Source organism: Rhinoderma darwinii, chromosome 8 (genome assembly GCF_050947455.1).
Source record: "Rhinoderma darwinii isolate aRhiDar2 chromosome 8, aRhiDar2.hap1, whole genome shotgun sequence".
Classification (NCBI taxonomy): Eukaryota; Metazoa; Chordata; class Amphibia; order Anura; family Rhinodermatidae; genus Rhinoderma; species Rhinoderma darwinii.
Genome location: NC_134694.1, coordinates 88,795,024 through 88,810,753, shown reverse-complemented (window position 1 = coordinate 88,810,753; position 15,730 = coordinate 88,795,024). Strand labels below are relative to the sequence as shown.

Genomic DNA, 15,730 nt, shown 5'->3' with positions numbered 1-15,730 from the left:
TATACTGTATGGGGGGCTGATATGGGGGAATTATACTGTATGGGGGGCTGATATGGGGAGCATTATACGGTATGGGGCTGTTATGGGGGGGCATTATACGTTATGGGGCATTATACTGTGTGGGGGCAGCTATGGGAGCATTATACTGTGTGGGGGTATTATACTATGGGGGCTGTTGGGAAAGGCGTCTGGGCATGGGATCGCGCAGGGGTCTGATGATGATGATGATGATGGTGGTGTTGGGGAGTGGTAGGGGGGCCCAAACTGAATTCTTGCACCCGGGCCCATGAGCCTTTAGCTACTCCCCTGCTAACAGGCAATTGCTGAAGACAGACCTGGGGGTCTTTGTTAGGCCCCCGGCTGCCATGGAAACCCGACGGCGACAGGCGATTTCTTTGCGGGGGCGCCGATGGGGTGACAGAGGGAGCTTCCTCCCTCTGTCAAACACATTAGATGTCGCTGTCGCTATTGACAGCAGCATTTAATGGGTTAAACTGATGGAATCCGAGTGCGTTTCGTTTTCGGCAGTTGCGGCAGGAGCCATGCTGTGTATAACAGCCGTGCTCCTGCCGCTGATCGCGTGTGTACACTGGCAGTACCCGCGCGATCACAGGACGGATATATCCATCCTCCTGCACGAACTAGCAGCTGCAGAGGACAGATATATCCGTCCTTCGGCGTTAAGAGGTTAAGCAAGTGAAATGCATGCTCGATCAGGTTGAGATCTGGCCATTGCAGAATATTCCACTTCTTTGCCTTAAAAACTCCTGAGTTGCTTTCGTAGTATGCTTTGGGTCATTGTCCATCTGTACTGTGAAGCGACGTCCAATCATCCTTGCTGCATTTGGCTGAATCTGAGCAAAAAGTATATCCCTGAACACTTCAGAATTCATCCGGCTGCATCTGTCTTCAGTCACATCATCAATGAAAACTAGTGACCTAGTGCCTTTGGCAGCCATGCATGCCCATGCCATCACACTGCCCCCACCATGTTTTACCGAGGATTTGTTGTGCTTTGGATCATGAGCCATTTCAAGCCTTCTCCATACTTTCTCTCCTCCTATCATTCTGGTACAGGTTGATCTTAGTTTAATCTGTCCAAAGATTGCTGTTCCAGAACTGGGCTGGCTTCTCTACATGTTGTTTGGCAAAGTCTAATCTGGCCTTTCTATTTTTGAGGCTGATTAATGGTTTGCACCTTGTGGTGAATCCTCTGTATTTGCTCTCATGAAGTCTTCTCTTTATAGTAGACTTAGGTACTGATAAACCTACTTCCAGGATAGTGTTCTTTACTTGGGAAGATGTTGTGTAGGGGTTCTTCTTCACCATGTAAACGATTCTGTGATCATCCACCACTGTTGTCTTCCGTGGACGTCCAGACATTTTAGACTTCACAAGATCACGAGTGCGCAGTTTTTTTTTTTCAAGAATGTACCAAACTGTTGATTTGGGCACTCCTAACATTTGTGCTATCTCTATGATGGATGTCTTATTTTATTTTTTTTCAGCCTAACAATGGTCTGTTTCACTTGCATTGAGAGCTCCTTTGACCTCATGTTGTGGGTTCACAGCAACAGCTTCCAAATGCAAATGCCACTCCTGGAATCAACTCTAGAACTTTTACCTGCTTAATTGATGATGGATTAACAAGGGAATAGCCCATGCAGCCCATTACATAGCTTTTGAGATAATTGTCAAATCACCTTTGGTCCCCTGAAAAAGAGGCAGATACATATTAACCCCTTAGTGACCACCAATACACCTTTTCATGGTGGTCACTAAGGGGCCTTAGGCTAGGCCGTCGCCTTTTATGGCAGCCAAGTCTAAGTCCTGCACAGGTGTCCCGTGCAGGCTGGAGCTGGGGCTCAGCTGTCTGATGACTGCACCAACGGCCACGATCGAAGCTTACTTCGATCGCGGCATTTAACTTGTTTACAAAGGGAGGGAGCTCCCTCTGTCACCCATCGGCGGCCCGCAAATGCAATCGTGGGCCTCCGATGGGGTGCCATGGCAGCCAAGGGCCTGATAAAAGCCCCCGGTCTGCCCGGGGCATATGCCTACTAGGACGTGCGAGTTTTACACTGACAGGCAATAATGCTTTGATATACTAAGTATACAAAAGCATTATAGCAGCGATCTAAAGATCTCACAGTGAAGTCCCCTAGTGGGACTAAAAAAAACAAGTAAGTAGTGTGAATTAAAAATTATTAAAAAAATTACAGTAAAAAAAATAATAAAACCATTTTCCCCATAAAAAGTGTTTTTTTCTAGTGACCACTGGGTATGGAACTGTGTTTACTAATGATTGCTGCAACTTGTAGTCAATGATGTCTCTAAAAAACAATGACTAGACATTCTAAATACCTCCATGTACTGCCTCCATGTACTGCATAATGTAAAAAAAAAACATAATTGGTATTTCTGCATCCATAAAAGTCTGAACTATTACAATATAAAATTATTAAAGCCGCACAAAGAACGCCGTGTTTTGTTTTTTTGGGCATCTGAACTCGTACAAAAAAATTTAATTTAATTTCAAAATTTGCATGTACCCCAGAATGGTACCAATAAACTCTACAGCTCATACCTCAACTCACACTGCTCAATCGATGGAAAAATAAAAAAGTTATGAAACATGTTTTTTTTAACAATTTGTTTTTTTCTTTGTAAAAGTAGTAATACATAAAGTCTTATTGATCTACATAATTAATATAACATGTTGTTTGTACCACATGGTGAATGCCGTAAAAACTAAACCTAAACGAAAAAATGAAAATGAAAAAAAAAAATACAATTGCTATGGTGGCAGGGGGTTTAGTCCCGACCTTTTTCCACCTGAGAACGCTCTAAAAAACGCCTTTAGATAGAAATGTAGTTGTAAAGGATCTGCCAGGCACATCTTCTGTGTCAACGCCCATAGGTAATCAGTCTGCACCTGCTTCTATGTCTGTGAGACTGACTCCATCTTCCACCACTCAGGATGGCAGGCTTAGGAGTGGGAGAGCCTATCACAGCCTGGCCAGATGGAGCTAGCTCCCGCCCTCTGTCTATTTATACCTGCCATTCCTGTTCCTCCTTGCTTGTGATTCTTCTTGTTTGGTTTCCTGGCCCTGCTGCAGCTTCTGAACTATTTGACCCTGCTTCATACTGACCCTGGCTTGTTGACTACTCTCCTGCTCTGCGTTTGGTACCTCGTACACTCCTGGTTTGACTCGGCTTGTTCACTACTCTCCTGCTCTGCGTTTGGTACCTCGTACACTCCTGGTTTGACTCGGCTCGTTCACCACTCTTGTTGCTCACGGTGTTGCCGTGGGCAACTGCCCCATTTCCCTTAGCTTTGTGTACCCTTGTCTGTTTGTCTGTCGTGCACTTACTGAGCGTAGGGACCGTCGCCCAGTTGTACCCCGTCGCCTAGGGCGGGTCGTTGCATGTAGGCAGGGACTGAGTGGCGGGTAGATTAGGGCTCACTTGTCTGTTTCCCTACCCCCATCATTCAGTAGTAGTATGCTTTGCAAGAACTGTTGGCAAGTATGTAATAATAACCATTATTAATGATAATCATTATAACTTTGGTGACAAAATAAATGTATAAGATCATCTGAAATCTAAGGAAGGGTTAAGAAATGTATCAGACATTTAAAGTTTTAATTGGGTCACGACTGAAGATTCACAGTTAAAAAAGAACATAGTAGTCACGGATTACTAGGAGATGATTGTGTAGAAATTGTTTACATCCTTACAGTTAAGCGTATCTAAATTTTCAGGTGACTTTTCAGAATAAGCTGTCATATGTCTATACACGAGGAGTAGCACTATATCTGGACATTATGAGACTTGTATTCTGCATTCTTTAGCAGTTTTCCCCTCTGCAGGCTCTAGCTCTAATTCTCAGTTGTTTCTGAGCTAGTGGGTGAAGCCTAACTGCTATCATGTCTTCTATACACTGCATACAGCTCTGGGGTGACATAGAAATCTTACCAGCCGCCTCTGTCTTTCTCACTCTGCTCCTGCTTCCTCCTCCTGTATCCCCTGTCCTCTCTGTAGTCTTGTATGCAGCGTGTCAGTTGCTGACTCCATCTAGCTCTCAATCCCTCTCTCTCTGCTCTCACCTCCTGCTCCTCCTCTCCTCTTTACCTCTTTATAGACTTGTATAGGCAGGCAGTAAAGAGACACACCTTCACTTCCTGCAGTCCCTCTCCTCTGCTCTGTAACCAGGGACTGACTTTGCTTGACAACAGGGGCTTGACAGCAGATTACAGGAAGGGATACACCTAATGACAGTAAATTCACACAGAATTTGCATGGATAAAACAACTAAATTTAAACAGTAAGTTAATTACAAATTTGATCTATGTCAGTTATACTTTTAGATTAGCATAAATTGTTTGAAGTTGAGTCGTGCCTAGTGCAGGGCTTGAGGGGGAGGTGTTTGACACAGGGTTTCTCTCTTTACTATTGTTTGAACCACTTTGCCATGCACCGCCATGACACAGTGTATATCAGTTTTACCTGGGTGTTTCTTTTAACAAAAAAATAGTTAACCTGAGGGACAAATCCTCAAACGAAGGGCCTGTTTACATCAGCGTTGCCCTTCCGTTGAGGGATTCCGTCAGAACCCAATCACAACGGTGACAAACGGAAACCTTTAGCAACGTTTCCGTCACCATTGAGGTCAATGGTGAGGGAAACAGAAGCTAAGGTTTTAGTTTGCCTTTCCGTTGAGGGGTTAACCCGATGGAAACCTCCGATGGAACCCCTCAGCGGAAGGACAATGCTGATGTGAAAACAGCCTAAAACCACTGTTATATGGCGGCATTTTGGTTAGTATTTTGCTTTAGTGTTTGTAAGCCAAAACGAGGAGTGGGACCAATACATGGAAGAGTTAGAAATCTTTCCATTATACTTTTTTTTGTTTTGTTTAGTGCCCACTCCTGGCTTTGGCTTCCATATACTAAAGCAAAATACTGACAAAAATACTGTCGTATTAACCCCTTCCCGACATCCGCTGTATATATATATATACGGCACAAGTCGGGTGGGGGAGTATGGAACAGGCTAACTGTGTGTTACAGCCGACACTTCCGGGTAATGAGCGGGATCTGGCTCGAGCTCGATCCCGCTCGTTTAACCCGTTAAATGCCGTAGTCAATTACGACCGCGGCATTTGAATGACTAAAAACAGGGGGTTGACCCCTATAATGTTCAAACGACCCCCCCGCGGCGAGATCGGGGGGGGGTGCTGTTGGTTGGCATGGCAGCCTGGGGGCCTGATGAAGGCCCCAGGTCCGCCATCATCATACTCCTATGAAGCCCTGTCACGATATACATTAGTATTACAGTATATCGTGCAAGCGATCCAATGATTGCTGGTTCAATTTCCCTAGGAGGACAAGTAAAAAAAATATATATATATATTAATAATAATAATAATGAATAATAATAAAAAATTAAAAGTTAACAAAAAAAAACTTTTCCCATTTTCCCTCAAGCAGAATGTAAAAAAAATAAAAAATTAACATAACTGGTATTGACGCGTCCGTAAAAGTCTGAAATATTACAATATATTATTATTTCGTCTGTACGGTGAACGCCGTAAAATAATAAAAAATTTAAACCGTCAGAATCTCTGTTTTTTAGTCACTTCATTTCCCACAAAAATGAAATAAAAAGTGATAAAAAAGTCTCATGTACTCCAAAATGGTACCAATATAAACTACATCTCGCCTCCCAAAAAATAAGCACTCATACCGCTTAAATCTACGGAAAAATAAAAAAGTTATGGCGCTCAGAATATGGTGACAAAACGTACATTTTATTTTTAACAATCAGTTTTTTCAGAATGATGAATGCCGTAAAAACAAAACCACCCAAAAGATTGAGTAATCTGTGTTATTTTCCTACAACAATTTTTTTTTACCAGTTTCCACTACATTATATGGTACAATAAATTGTGCTGTGAAAATCTACAACTCGTCCTGCAAAAACAATCCTTCATATGGCAATATTGATGGAAAAATAAAGAAATTACGGCTTTTGGAAGGTGGGGAAAGAAACTAAAGTGAAAATTTGAAAAATGGCTTCGGCGGGAAGATGTTAAAGTGCCATAATGCAACAATATTCATGCAGGCAGCAGATTTTCTATTGGGTAGTCTGGTAATACCAGACGACAACCCCTGAGAGTGGTGTATTGGTGGTGACTATTACCCAGCTCTACCTGAAACACATATTGACAAGAAATATATGCATTGAATATGTAACAAAATAAACTTAGATTTGTTTTTGTTTTTCTATTTCAAGAGGCTCTGTCACCAGATTTTGCAACCCCTATCTGCTATTGCAGCAGATAGGCGCTGCAATGTAGATTACAGTAACGTTTTTATTTTTAAAAAACGAGCATTTTTGGCCAAGTTATGACCATTTTTGTAGTTATGCAAATGAGGCTTGCAAAAGTCCAAGTGGGTGTGTTTAAAAGTAAAAGTCCAAGTGGGCGTGTATTATGTGCGTACATCGGGGCGTTTTTAATACTTTCACTAGCTGGGCGCTCTGAAGAGAAGTAACATCCTCTTCTCTTCAGAACGCCCAGCTTCTGACAGTGCAGATCTGTGACGTCACTCACAGGTCCTGCATCGTGACGGCCACATCGGCACCAGAGGCTACAGTTGATTCTGCAGCAGCATCAGCGTTTGCAGGTAAGATCGCCTCATTTGCATAACTACAAAAATGGTTATAACTTGGCCAAAAATGCTTGTTTTTTAAAAATAAAAACGTTACTGTAATCTACATTGCAGCACCTATCTGCTGCAATAGCAGATAGGGGTTGCAAAATCTGGTGACAGAGCCTCTTTCAGGGTGAAATGCTTTTCAAATATTCTACTTCCATGGTGTATAAATACCATGCATACAATAGACCCCTACATGGCAAATGAATACGTGGATGTGAAGACAGAGCTGCATGACCTCTCAGATAAGGACTCCTCAGCTGTGCTTTCACCCCATGACCCCCTGTGCCCAACAGCGGCTGCTCCATGCTGCTGATAGTGACAGAGGTGGAGCACACAGAAGATCTATGCTCTGATAAATGGCTGCTAGCTCCATGTTGGGGCTTTTGACATCCTATTTAATGTTACAGCGAAGACACCAAAAAACAGGCATGTACTTCTATAGTAAACTTACATTTTTCATTCCTGAAGTAACGTTTGCCATCGTGTAATGATTTAGCTTGCAATTTACAGTGACTACTGCTGCATTCTACCAAAAATATTCCACTGCAATATTTACCTACTAGTAACAGAGCAACTCAAAAAATTGTACTTCTTTTTAGAATAGACAAATAGATAGATAGATAGATAGATAGATAGATAGATAGATAGATAGATAGATAGATAGATAGATAGATAGTATATAAAAATCAATAGATGATAGAGAGAATGATTTAAAATAGATAGAAAGAAAGAGTGATAGCTAAATAGATAGATACAGGGGTGGGATTCAAATTTTTAACAACAGATTCTCTGTTTTGCACGACAAAGACATTTTCGTGGTGTATCGCTCCATGAAAAATTATTCTAATAGTCAAATACAACAATTGAAATATTTTAAATACACCCTATATTAAAGTGGACTCTAAATAAAGAAACTCCCTGTCCAGGGTTGCCAACTTCCACTTCAGTAATTTCTAGACAACTGAGCTAAAAATAACGGACAGACCAAAATTTTTACGGACACATTACAAAATAAAGAGTTATTGATAAACCTGATGTGCCATAGGATTCTATTGACTATGAGTACTGCTCTGCTGCTGATGGGTGCCTGTCTGCCTGCCTGTCTGTGCCTGGGACTCACTAATCACAGCCCCCCATGTAGCTTTCCCGTGCTAATGTGGCTAGCGCCTGAAAGCTGCAAGTGGGGCTGTGATTGGTGAGTCTGACTGTCCGATTGAGAGACTGTGTCACTCAAGTACTCTCGCATATTTTCAGATTCCTCTAAACTTCTGCCATATACCCGTGTTTCAGGCATCCTATTGGTCCACAGTGTCCTTAATGCCTGCCCCATTTACTCTTTATTTCTGCCTCAATGCCCGCCCCATTTACTCCTTGTTTTGTGGGCACTGTCCATTCGCCATGGCGGTTGCCAACCCTGTCTCTGTCCAGAATGTTTTACTGGATTGCTACACTATGTATATAATTACATAATCATATATACATACCTATCCAAACTCATATTAAACTCACCTATAATGTATAGACCTACATGTGCACATTCAATATCGTAAGCATGCTCAACCCATTTGGTTAGTCTGTGCACTGTGAGAAGGGTGGAAGACAGTGCGGCTTGCACAGTAAGCTGCAACAAATCTCCTGGCTAATGCACAGATACAGTGCCAGAACAAAGCTCAGTACATATATACAGCGCCAGAAAAAAAGCTCAGTACATATATACAGTACCAGAACAAAGCTCAGTACATATATACAGCACCAGGACAAAGCTTAGTACATATGTAATGACGGGGTAGGGAGACAGACAGGTGAGCCCTAATCTACCCGCCACTCAGTCCCTGCCTACTTGCAACGACCCGTCCTAGGCGACGGGGTACAACTGGGTGACGGTCCCTACGCTCAGTAAGTGCATGACAGACAAACAGACAAGGGTACACAGAAGCTAGGGACAAGACAGCACCCACTCCCACTTTGGAGGCGTCAACCTCCACGATGAATGGCTCCATTTGGTTTGGCTGAAACAGCACTGTGGCCGAGATAAAGCACTTCTTAAGGACCTCAAAAGCCTGGACAGCCTCAGGTGGCCAGTGGAGGAGATCAGCACCTTTGCGAGTGAGATCCGTAAGAGGCTTAGCGATGACCGAGAAGTTAGCAATAAATCTCCTGTAATAATTAGCGAACCCCAGGAAGCACTGTACCACCTTCAGGGAGGCAGGTTGGACCCATTCCGCTACAGCCTGGACCTTGGCGGGGTCCATGCGGAATTCATGAGGAGTGAGGATTTGACCCAAAAATTGTATCTCCTGCATCCCAAACACACATTTTTCGGTCTTAGCAAACAGTTTGTTTTCCCGAAGGGCCTGGAGCACCTTCCTGACATGCTCAATGTGGGAGGACCAGTCCTTGGAAAACACAAGTATGTCATCAAGGTACACTACAAGAAATACCCCCAGGTAGTCTCTTAAAATCTCATTTATGAAATTCTGGAAGACCGCGGGAGCATTACACAACCCAAAGGGCATGACGAGGTATTCAAAATGACCTTCGGGCGTGTTAAACGCAGTCTTCCACTCATCCCCCTCTTTGATGCGGATAAGGTTATAAGCCCCCCCGTAGATCAAACTTAGAGAACCATTGGGCCCCCTGAACCTGATTGAAGAGATCAGGAATCAAAGGAAGGGGGTACTGGTTCCTTACAGTGACCTTATTCAAGTTCCGGTAGTCAATGCACGGCCTAAGACCACCATCGTTCTTCCCTACGAAGAAGAAGCCAGCACCTACCGGAGAAGTAGAGGGGCGAATGTAACCCTTGGCCAGGCATTCCTGGATATACTCTCTCATGGCTTCACGTTCGGGACAAGAGAGATTAAATATCCTACCCTTAGGGAGCTTAGCTCCTGGTACCAAATCGATTGCGCAATCGTATTCTTTATGAGGAGGTAACACTTCGGAGGCTTCTTTAGAGAAAACATCAGCGAAGTCCTGAACAAACTCAGGTAGAGTGTTCACCTCCTCAGGGAGAGAAATAGAATTAACAGAAAAACATAACGTCATGCATTCATTACCCCATTTGGTAAGATCCCCAGTATTCCAGTTAAACGTGGGATTATGCAACTGCAACCAGGGAAGGCCTAAAACCAAATCGGACGATAATCCCTGCATCACCAGTACAGAGCACTGCTCCAAATGCATGGAGCGAACAAGGAGTACAAAAACAGGGGTATGCTGTGTAAAATAACCATTAGCAAGAGGAGTGGAGTCGATACCCACTACCGGGACAGGTTTAGGCAAATCAATCAATGGCATAGCTAGAGACATAGCAAATTCCACAGACATAATATTAGCAGAAGACCCTGAATCCACGAAGGCACTGCCGGTAGCAGACCTACCACCAAAAGAGACCTGAAAGGGAAGCAAGATTTTATTAGGTTTCATATTTACGGGAAATACCTGTGCGCCCAAGTGACCTCCCCGATAATCACTTAGGCGCTGAAGTTTTCCAGCTGCTTATTCTTACACCTAGGACAGTTGTTCACTTGATGCTTGCCATCCCCACAGTAGAAGCAGAGACCATTCTTCCTGCGGAACTCTCTACGTTGTTGGGGGGACATGGAGGCCCCGAGTTGCATAGGTACATCCGAGTCTTCCATGGAAGAACAAAGCAACGGAACCTCGGGAGGCATCATGGGGGAGTCAGAGGAGAAGGCACAAAAACGTTCAAGTCGTCGTTCCCTGAGACGTCGGTCAAGTCGTACTGCTAAAGCCATAACCTGATCTAGGGAGTCAGAAGAGGGATAGCTAACTAGCAGGTCTTTCAGGGCGTTCGACAGACCCAATCTAAACTGGCACCTCAAGGCAGGGTCATTCCACCGAGAAGCTACACACCACTTCCTAAAGTCAGAACAATACTCCTCAACAGGTCTCTTACCCTGACGTAAGGTCACCAGCTGACTCTCGGGAAAGGCAGTCTTGTCAGTCTCGTCATATATATGAACCCGAGAGCAGAAAAGAAAAGATCAACGGAGAAAAGTTCAGGGGTATCAGGAGCCAAGGAGAAGGCCCATTCTTGGGGCCCGTCCTGGAGCCGGGACATAATTATACCCACCCGCTGGCTCTCAGAACCTGAGGAGTGGGGCTTTAAGCGAAAATAGAGCCTACAACTCTCCCGAAAGGAGAAAAAAGTCTTCCGGTCCCCTGAGAACCAGTCAGGCAACTTGAGGTGGGGTTCAAGAGGTGAGGTGGGGAGCACTACCACGGTAGCATCATGCTGGTTGCCCTTCTGAGCCAGGGCTTGGACCTGTAGGGAGAGGCCCTGCATTTGCTGAGCCAGGGTCTCAAGGGGGTCCATAGTTGTGTCAGGGACCAGGGTAGACTAGGTATATGGGCCTGTGATTATGTAATGACGGGGTAAGGAGACAGACAGGTGAGCCCTAATCTACCCGCCACTCAGTCCCTGCCTACTTGCAACGACCCGTCCTAGGCGACGGGGTACAACTGGGCGACGGTCCCTACGCTCAGTAAGTGCACGACAGACAAACAGACAAGGGTACACAGAAGCTAGGGAAACGGGGCAGCTGCCCACGGAGACACCGTGAGCAACGAGAGTAGTGAACGAGCCGAGTCAAACCAGGAGTGCACAAGGTACAAAACGCTGAGCAGGAGAGTGGTCAGTAAGCCAAGGTCAATAACAAGCAGAGGATCAGTAGTTCAAGCAGCAGCAGCAGAGCCAGGAAACAAGCAGAGCAGAATCACAGGCAAAGGAGAAACAGGAAAGACAGGTATAAATAGACAGTGGGCGGGAGCTAGCTCCGTCTGGCCAGGCTGTGATAGGCTCTCCCACTCCTAAGCCTGCCATCCTGAGTGGTGGAAGATGGAGTCAGTCTCACAGGCATAGGAGTAGGTGCAGACTGATTACCCAAGGGCGTCGACACAGAAGCTGTGTCTGGCAGATCCTTTACAACATATATACAGAACCAGCACAAATACAGCTCAGTACAGAGATAATTTCCAAATTCAGTTTTGCAGGGTGGTTTTTCATACTGAATAGGAGTGAATAGTGAATAGCAGCAGAGCTGCAATACTGCAGCATGGCTGCTATACAGTGTATGGAGCCATCTGCTTCCGGCACCGACCCACTGCATAACTTAGGCGTTAGAGGAAGCTGGAACAGCTGATTGGTGCGGGGTCCAGGTGTCGGACCCCCACTGATCAAATGCTAATGACCTATCCTGATAGATAGATAGATAGATAGATAGATAGATAGATAGATAGATAGATAGATAGATAGATAGATAGATAGATAGATAGATAGATAGATAGATAGATAGATAGATAGATAGATAGACCGACCGACCGACAGACAGACATAGATAGATAGACAGACCGACATAGATAGATAGACAGACAGACAGACAGACAGACAGACAGACAGACAGACAGACAGACAGACAGACAGACAGATAGATAGATAGATAGATAGATAGATAGATAGATAGATAGATAGATAGATAGATAGATAGATAGATAGATAGATAGATAGATAGATAGATACTGTACAGGTAACACAATGCCTTGAGCAATAACTTTGTATTTATTTATTTGTTACTATGCGCATCCCCTATGACTACCTTACAGTGTAGCATATAGCTGCCAGCAGAGGGAGCGCTACCTTTCAGGCTGCCAGAATGGTTGCTGTTCTGCTTCTCCTCACTCCCCCTCCTCCCATGTCTCTCACTTGCTCTGTCTCTCTCCCAGTGTGATGCTGCTGAGCTGCTGCCTCCTCCAGCCACAGCCAAGCAGCCGGAGCCCAGCGCAGAGCTCACCGGGGCGGACACTGGCACCTACTGCCCCCTCTCCCTGATCCCTGGCACCTCTGCTCCCCCCTGCAGGACACATCGCTGCATTCACTGCTATTATGGATCTATTCGACTTTTTCCGAGACTGGGAGCTGGATCAGCAGTGGTGGGTATTATCCTCATTCTTCTCTGCTGTGCTTTTACCTTTGTTAAGGTGTGTGTGACTCTGTGTGCCAGGGGTGCTATCCCCAGTGCATGAGCCCCAGAGTTCCCGGAGTTTCCTCTATTGAGAAGCTGTCAGAGATTTCTCTGTGTTTTATTCCTTATCATGTTCGGAGCTGATCTGCTGTTCTGCCTGGAGAAGCTGCAGCTTTATGTACACGAGATGGGCTAAGTTTCCAGATGCCACCACGTCAGATGCTTTCATGTAGCCAACCTGAGCATCAACACGCACAGGAGCTGTAGACACTTTGTTACAACTGTTGTGGATACAACGTATCACTGGCATGTCACAACACCATGTCCATAGAGATTGTCCTTATAGTTATTGTATGACATGTGGCAGGTGATCATATACTCTAAAAAAAAATAATATATATACATATACACATATATCTATATATATCTATGTATATATATATATCGATGTATGTATATATCTATATATATATATATCTATATATATATATATATATATATATATAGATATATATATATATATATATATATATATATAGTATCCTCTGTTCACTTTGTTAGTCATGTATTACACAGGGCTGTGCTATATTCCTGTCCTCATTGGGGCATAGAGCTGTCCTTTAATTTGATGTCCCATGTTCTTGGCGCTGCATGGAAGTGCTGATTACATACTGATGTGAGTGTATTCTCTGTACTACACTATGGAATATATTGGTGCTATACCAATACTATATATAGATTCTTTTAAAATTGTATGGCATGTGAGGTACATTCATGGTCAATTTCATGTTGCTCTATGTAGAGTTTTTTGGCCGGAAAAGTTCTGGTGAACTATACACATTGCCCCTTTGAAGGCTTCCTGACAGGTTGCTGAAATGTTTGAAATGCCAGCGGTGTGTTGTCAGGTAAATGGATGACATTGCTGTACATGGAGCTGGGAATTCACTTTGCCTTGTTCTGGTTTTAATTACAGGGAATCATTTATTAGGAAAGTATAAATGTCAAAACTGGTCAATAGTGGGATGAATGTGCAGGGAGGGCTCTTGTGTATCCTGGATGGGTATACATGGATTTTAAGCTTCTGTGAGGCTTGTAATGTACAGTATCACACAGTCAGTCTGTAATGATAACATGTCGTTTGTCAATGTACAGATGTAGCTGAGCTAATTGTGTCTGAGCTTTTTGCAGCCGCATTGTTTACACATTGTAGGTTCATGTATGTAAGATCACAGATAAAACATCATAATATCAGCATCAGTTATGCCAAATGACAAATTTCGTTTTACTGCATCTGATCATCTCAGCTTTGCTATATCTGCATAATTTCATTTTCTTTTTACGGTTTCATTGAAATGAAAAATTCATTAGGATGTGACAAATATCCTTTCTATGTAGTCAAATCCTGACGCCAATACACGTTACCCATGCCCACACACCACCAGGCTGCACATAGCAGTCTATAATTGGATACTTTTATTATTAATTTTCACAATGTTTCTTATCTGTGTGCTATATAAAGCTTTATTGTCTTATGTTGAAATAAATTATGTGATGTGATGACTATTTTCAGTTATTTTATTTGTGAGATTTAATCAATCAAATGTTATATCATTAAAGGGGTTGTGGTTTTTAGATATCCTATTGCTTTGGGGGGGGGGGGATCTCCCAATTGGCATTCTAATGTGTTAGTGTTTCGTTAAGAGTGGTGTCCCCTGTGGTTAATGGCTTTGAAAGACCGCCAGTATCTATTGAAAACAATGGACCCCCACCAGTGGAGAACATAGAAGAGAGGGCTCCCTTAGCAAAGATAAAAAATTGGGCATCCAGAAGGGCCTGTCGTTTTGTGGCTTTGCACAGGTGGCATGGAGCCGTAATACATTTGTGGGCATGAACCCTTACTGTCTCTTATTGATTATTTAACCCCCTTTCTATGACTCTTGTGCCAATTCCCCTACCCCTTGTTTGATAAAATTGCAGAGGTTCTCACCACAGAGTAGCAAAAGGGATGGAGCTACTAGGACTCGGCCTTCTTTCTCCAAGTCCCCATAGCAGTTGCATGGTCTGTCTCTTTGGTATGTAAATCCTTGACACCCACTGAATTCAATGAGCGGTGTGCAAAGCTCCAATTTGAGCAAATATATAGCAGTTTCACACTAATAACAGATAATTTTGGGGAGCATATAGCAGCAAGAGCCCCGACTATCAAAGGTCATTCATGCTGTAGAGAGATTTTCCAAACCAGACGACCCCTTTAAATCTTAGTTGCGACCTGTGTAGCCATTACATTGACTACATAGAGTGTGTTTTTATTCTATGGCTGGCACATTACCAGTGTACATTCTTCTGCTAACTCATAGGATTATATGTTTTATGGTCCACATCTACTGTCATTGTTTTAATGTGTTGACTTAGTGACTGCAGCAGGAAATATGTTACTGAAATCACTGCTGGCGAAGATAACAAATAACCATTCAGACTGGTGAAATCACTGTATCTCCATTGTAAGTAATACTTATGCTTGTGAGGATATGGAGCTTGTCTCTGCTGAATGATTTGGCTCCATTTAACCCTTTTTCGGATGGGCTGTGTTGGTTTTTACAGTATCCCGTATTGTTGGTGTTGAAGGTGCCTCTGGATTATTTCTGATTTTCTTTACAAGATCTGTTGTTTTCAGAACCCTTGTGTGACCTTCACTTACTGCATTGTAAAGTTTTAAGGTCTCTTTAACTGCTTACTAAAAACAAACCATAAACTTATTTCTTGCACTATGTAATGCTCACGTTGAGATGTAATATGAGTATGGAGTCATTAGGGGTCTTTATTACGCACAATCTCAGCTGTAATTTGGAGTAGTAGTGTCCATTTCATGTGCAGGGGTGTTTATTATTTGGGGCTCTACATTAATAATAGTAATAACAACAATATTATTATTATTATTATTATTATTCATAAGGCCTTGTTCACACAGCGTGTATTCAACGCATTTTTGATGCATCTAATGCGCAAAAAAACGCGACAAAA

The 15,730-nt window shown here is 43.4% G+C and overlaps 1 protein-coding gene across 1 annotated transcript in view; it reads left to right on the top strand.

Moving 5' to 3' along the window:
- Positions 1–12,467: 12,467 nt before the first annotated feature.
- AFF2 (ALF transcription elongation factor 2) overlaps positions 12,468–15,730 on the top strand; it is a 413,486-nt gene continuing 410,223 nt past the window's right edge. Inside the window, exon 1 of the mRNA XM_075835883.1 lies at positions 12,468–12,677. Within this exon, the coding sequence (XP_075691998.1) occupies positions 12,631–12,677 (47 nt within the window). The 5' untranslated portion in view covers positions 12,468–12,630. The remainder of the gene's footprint in view (positions 12,678–15,730) is intronic.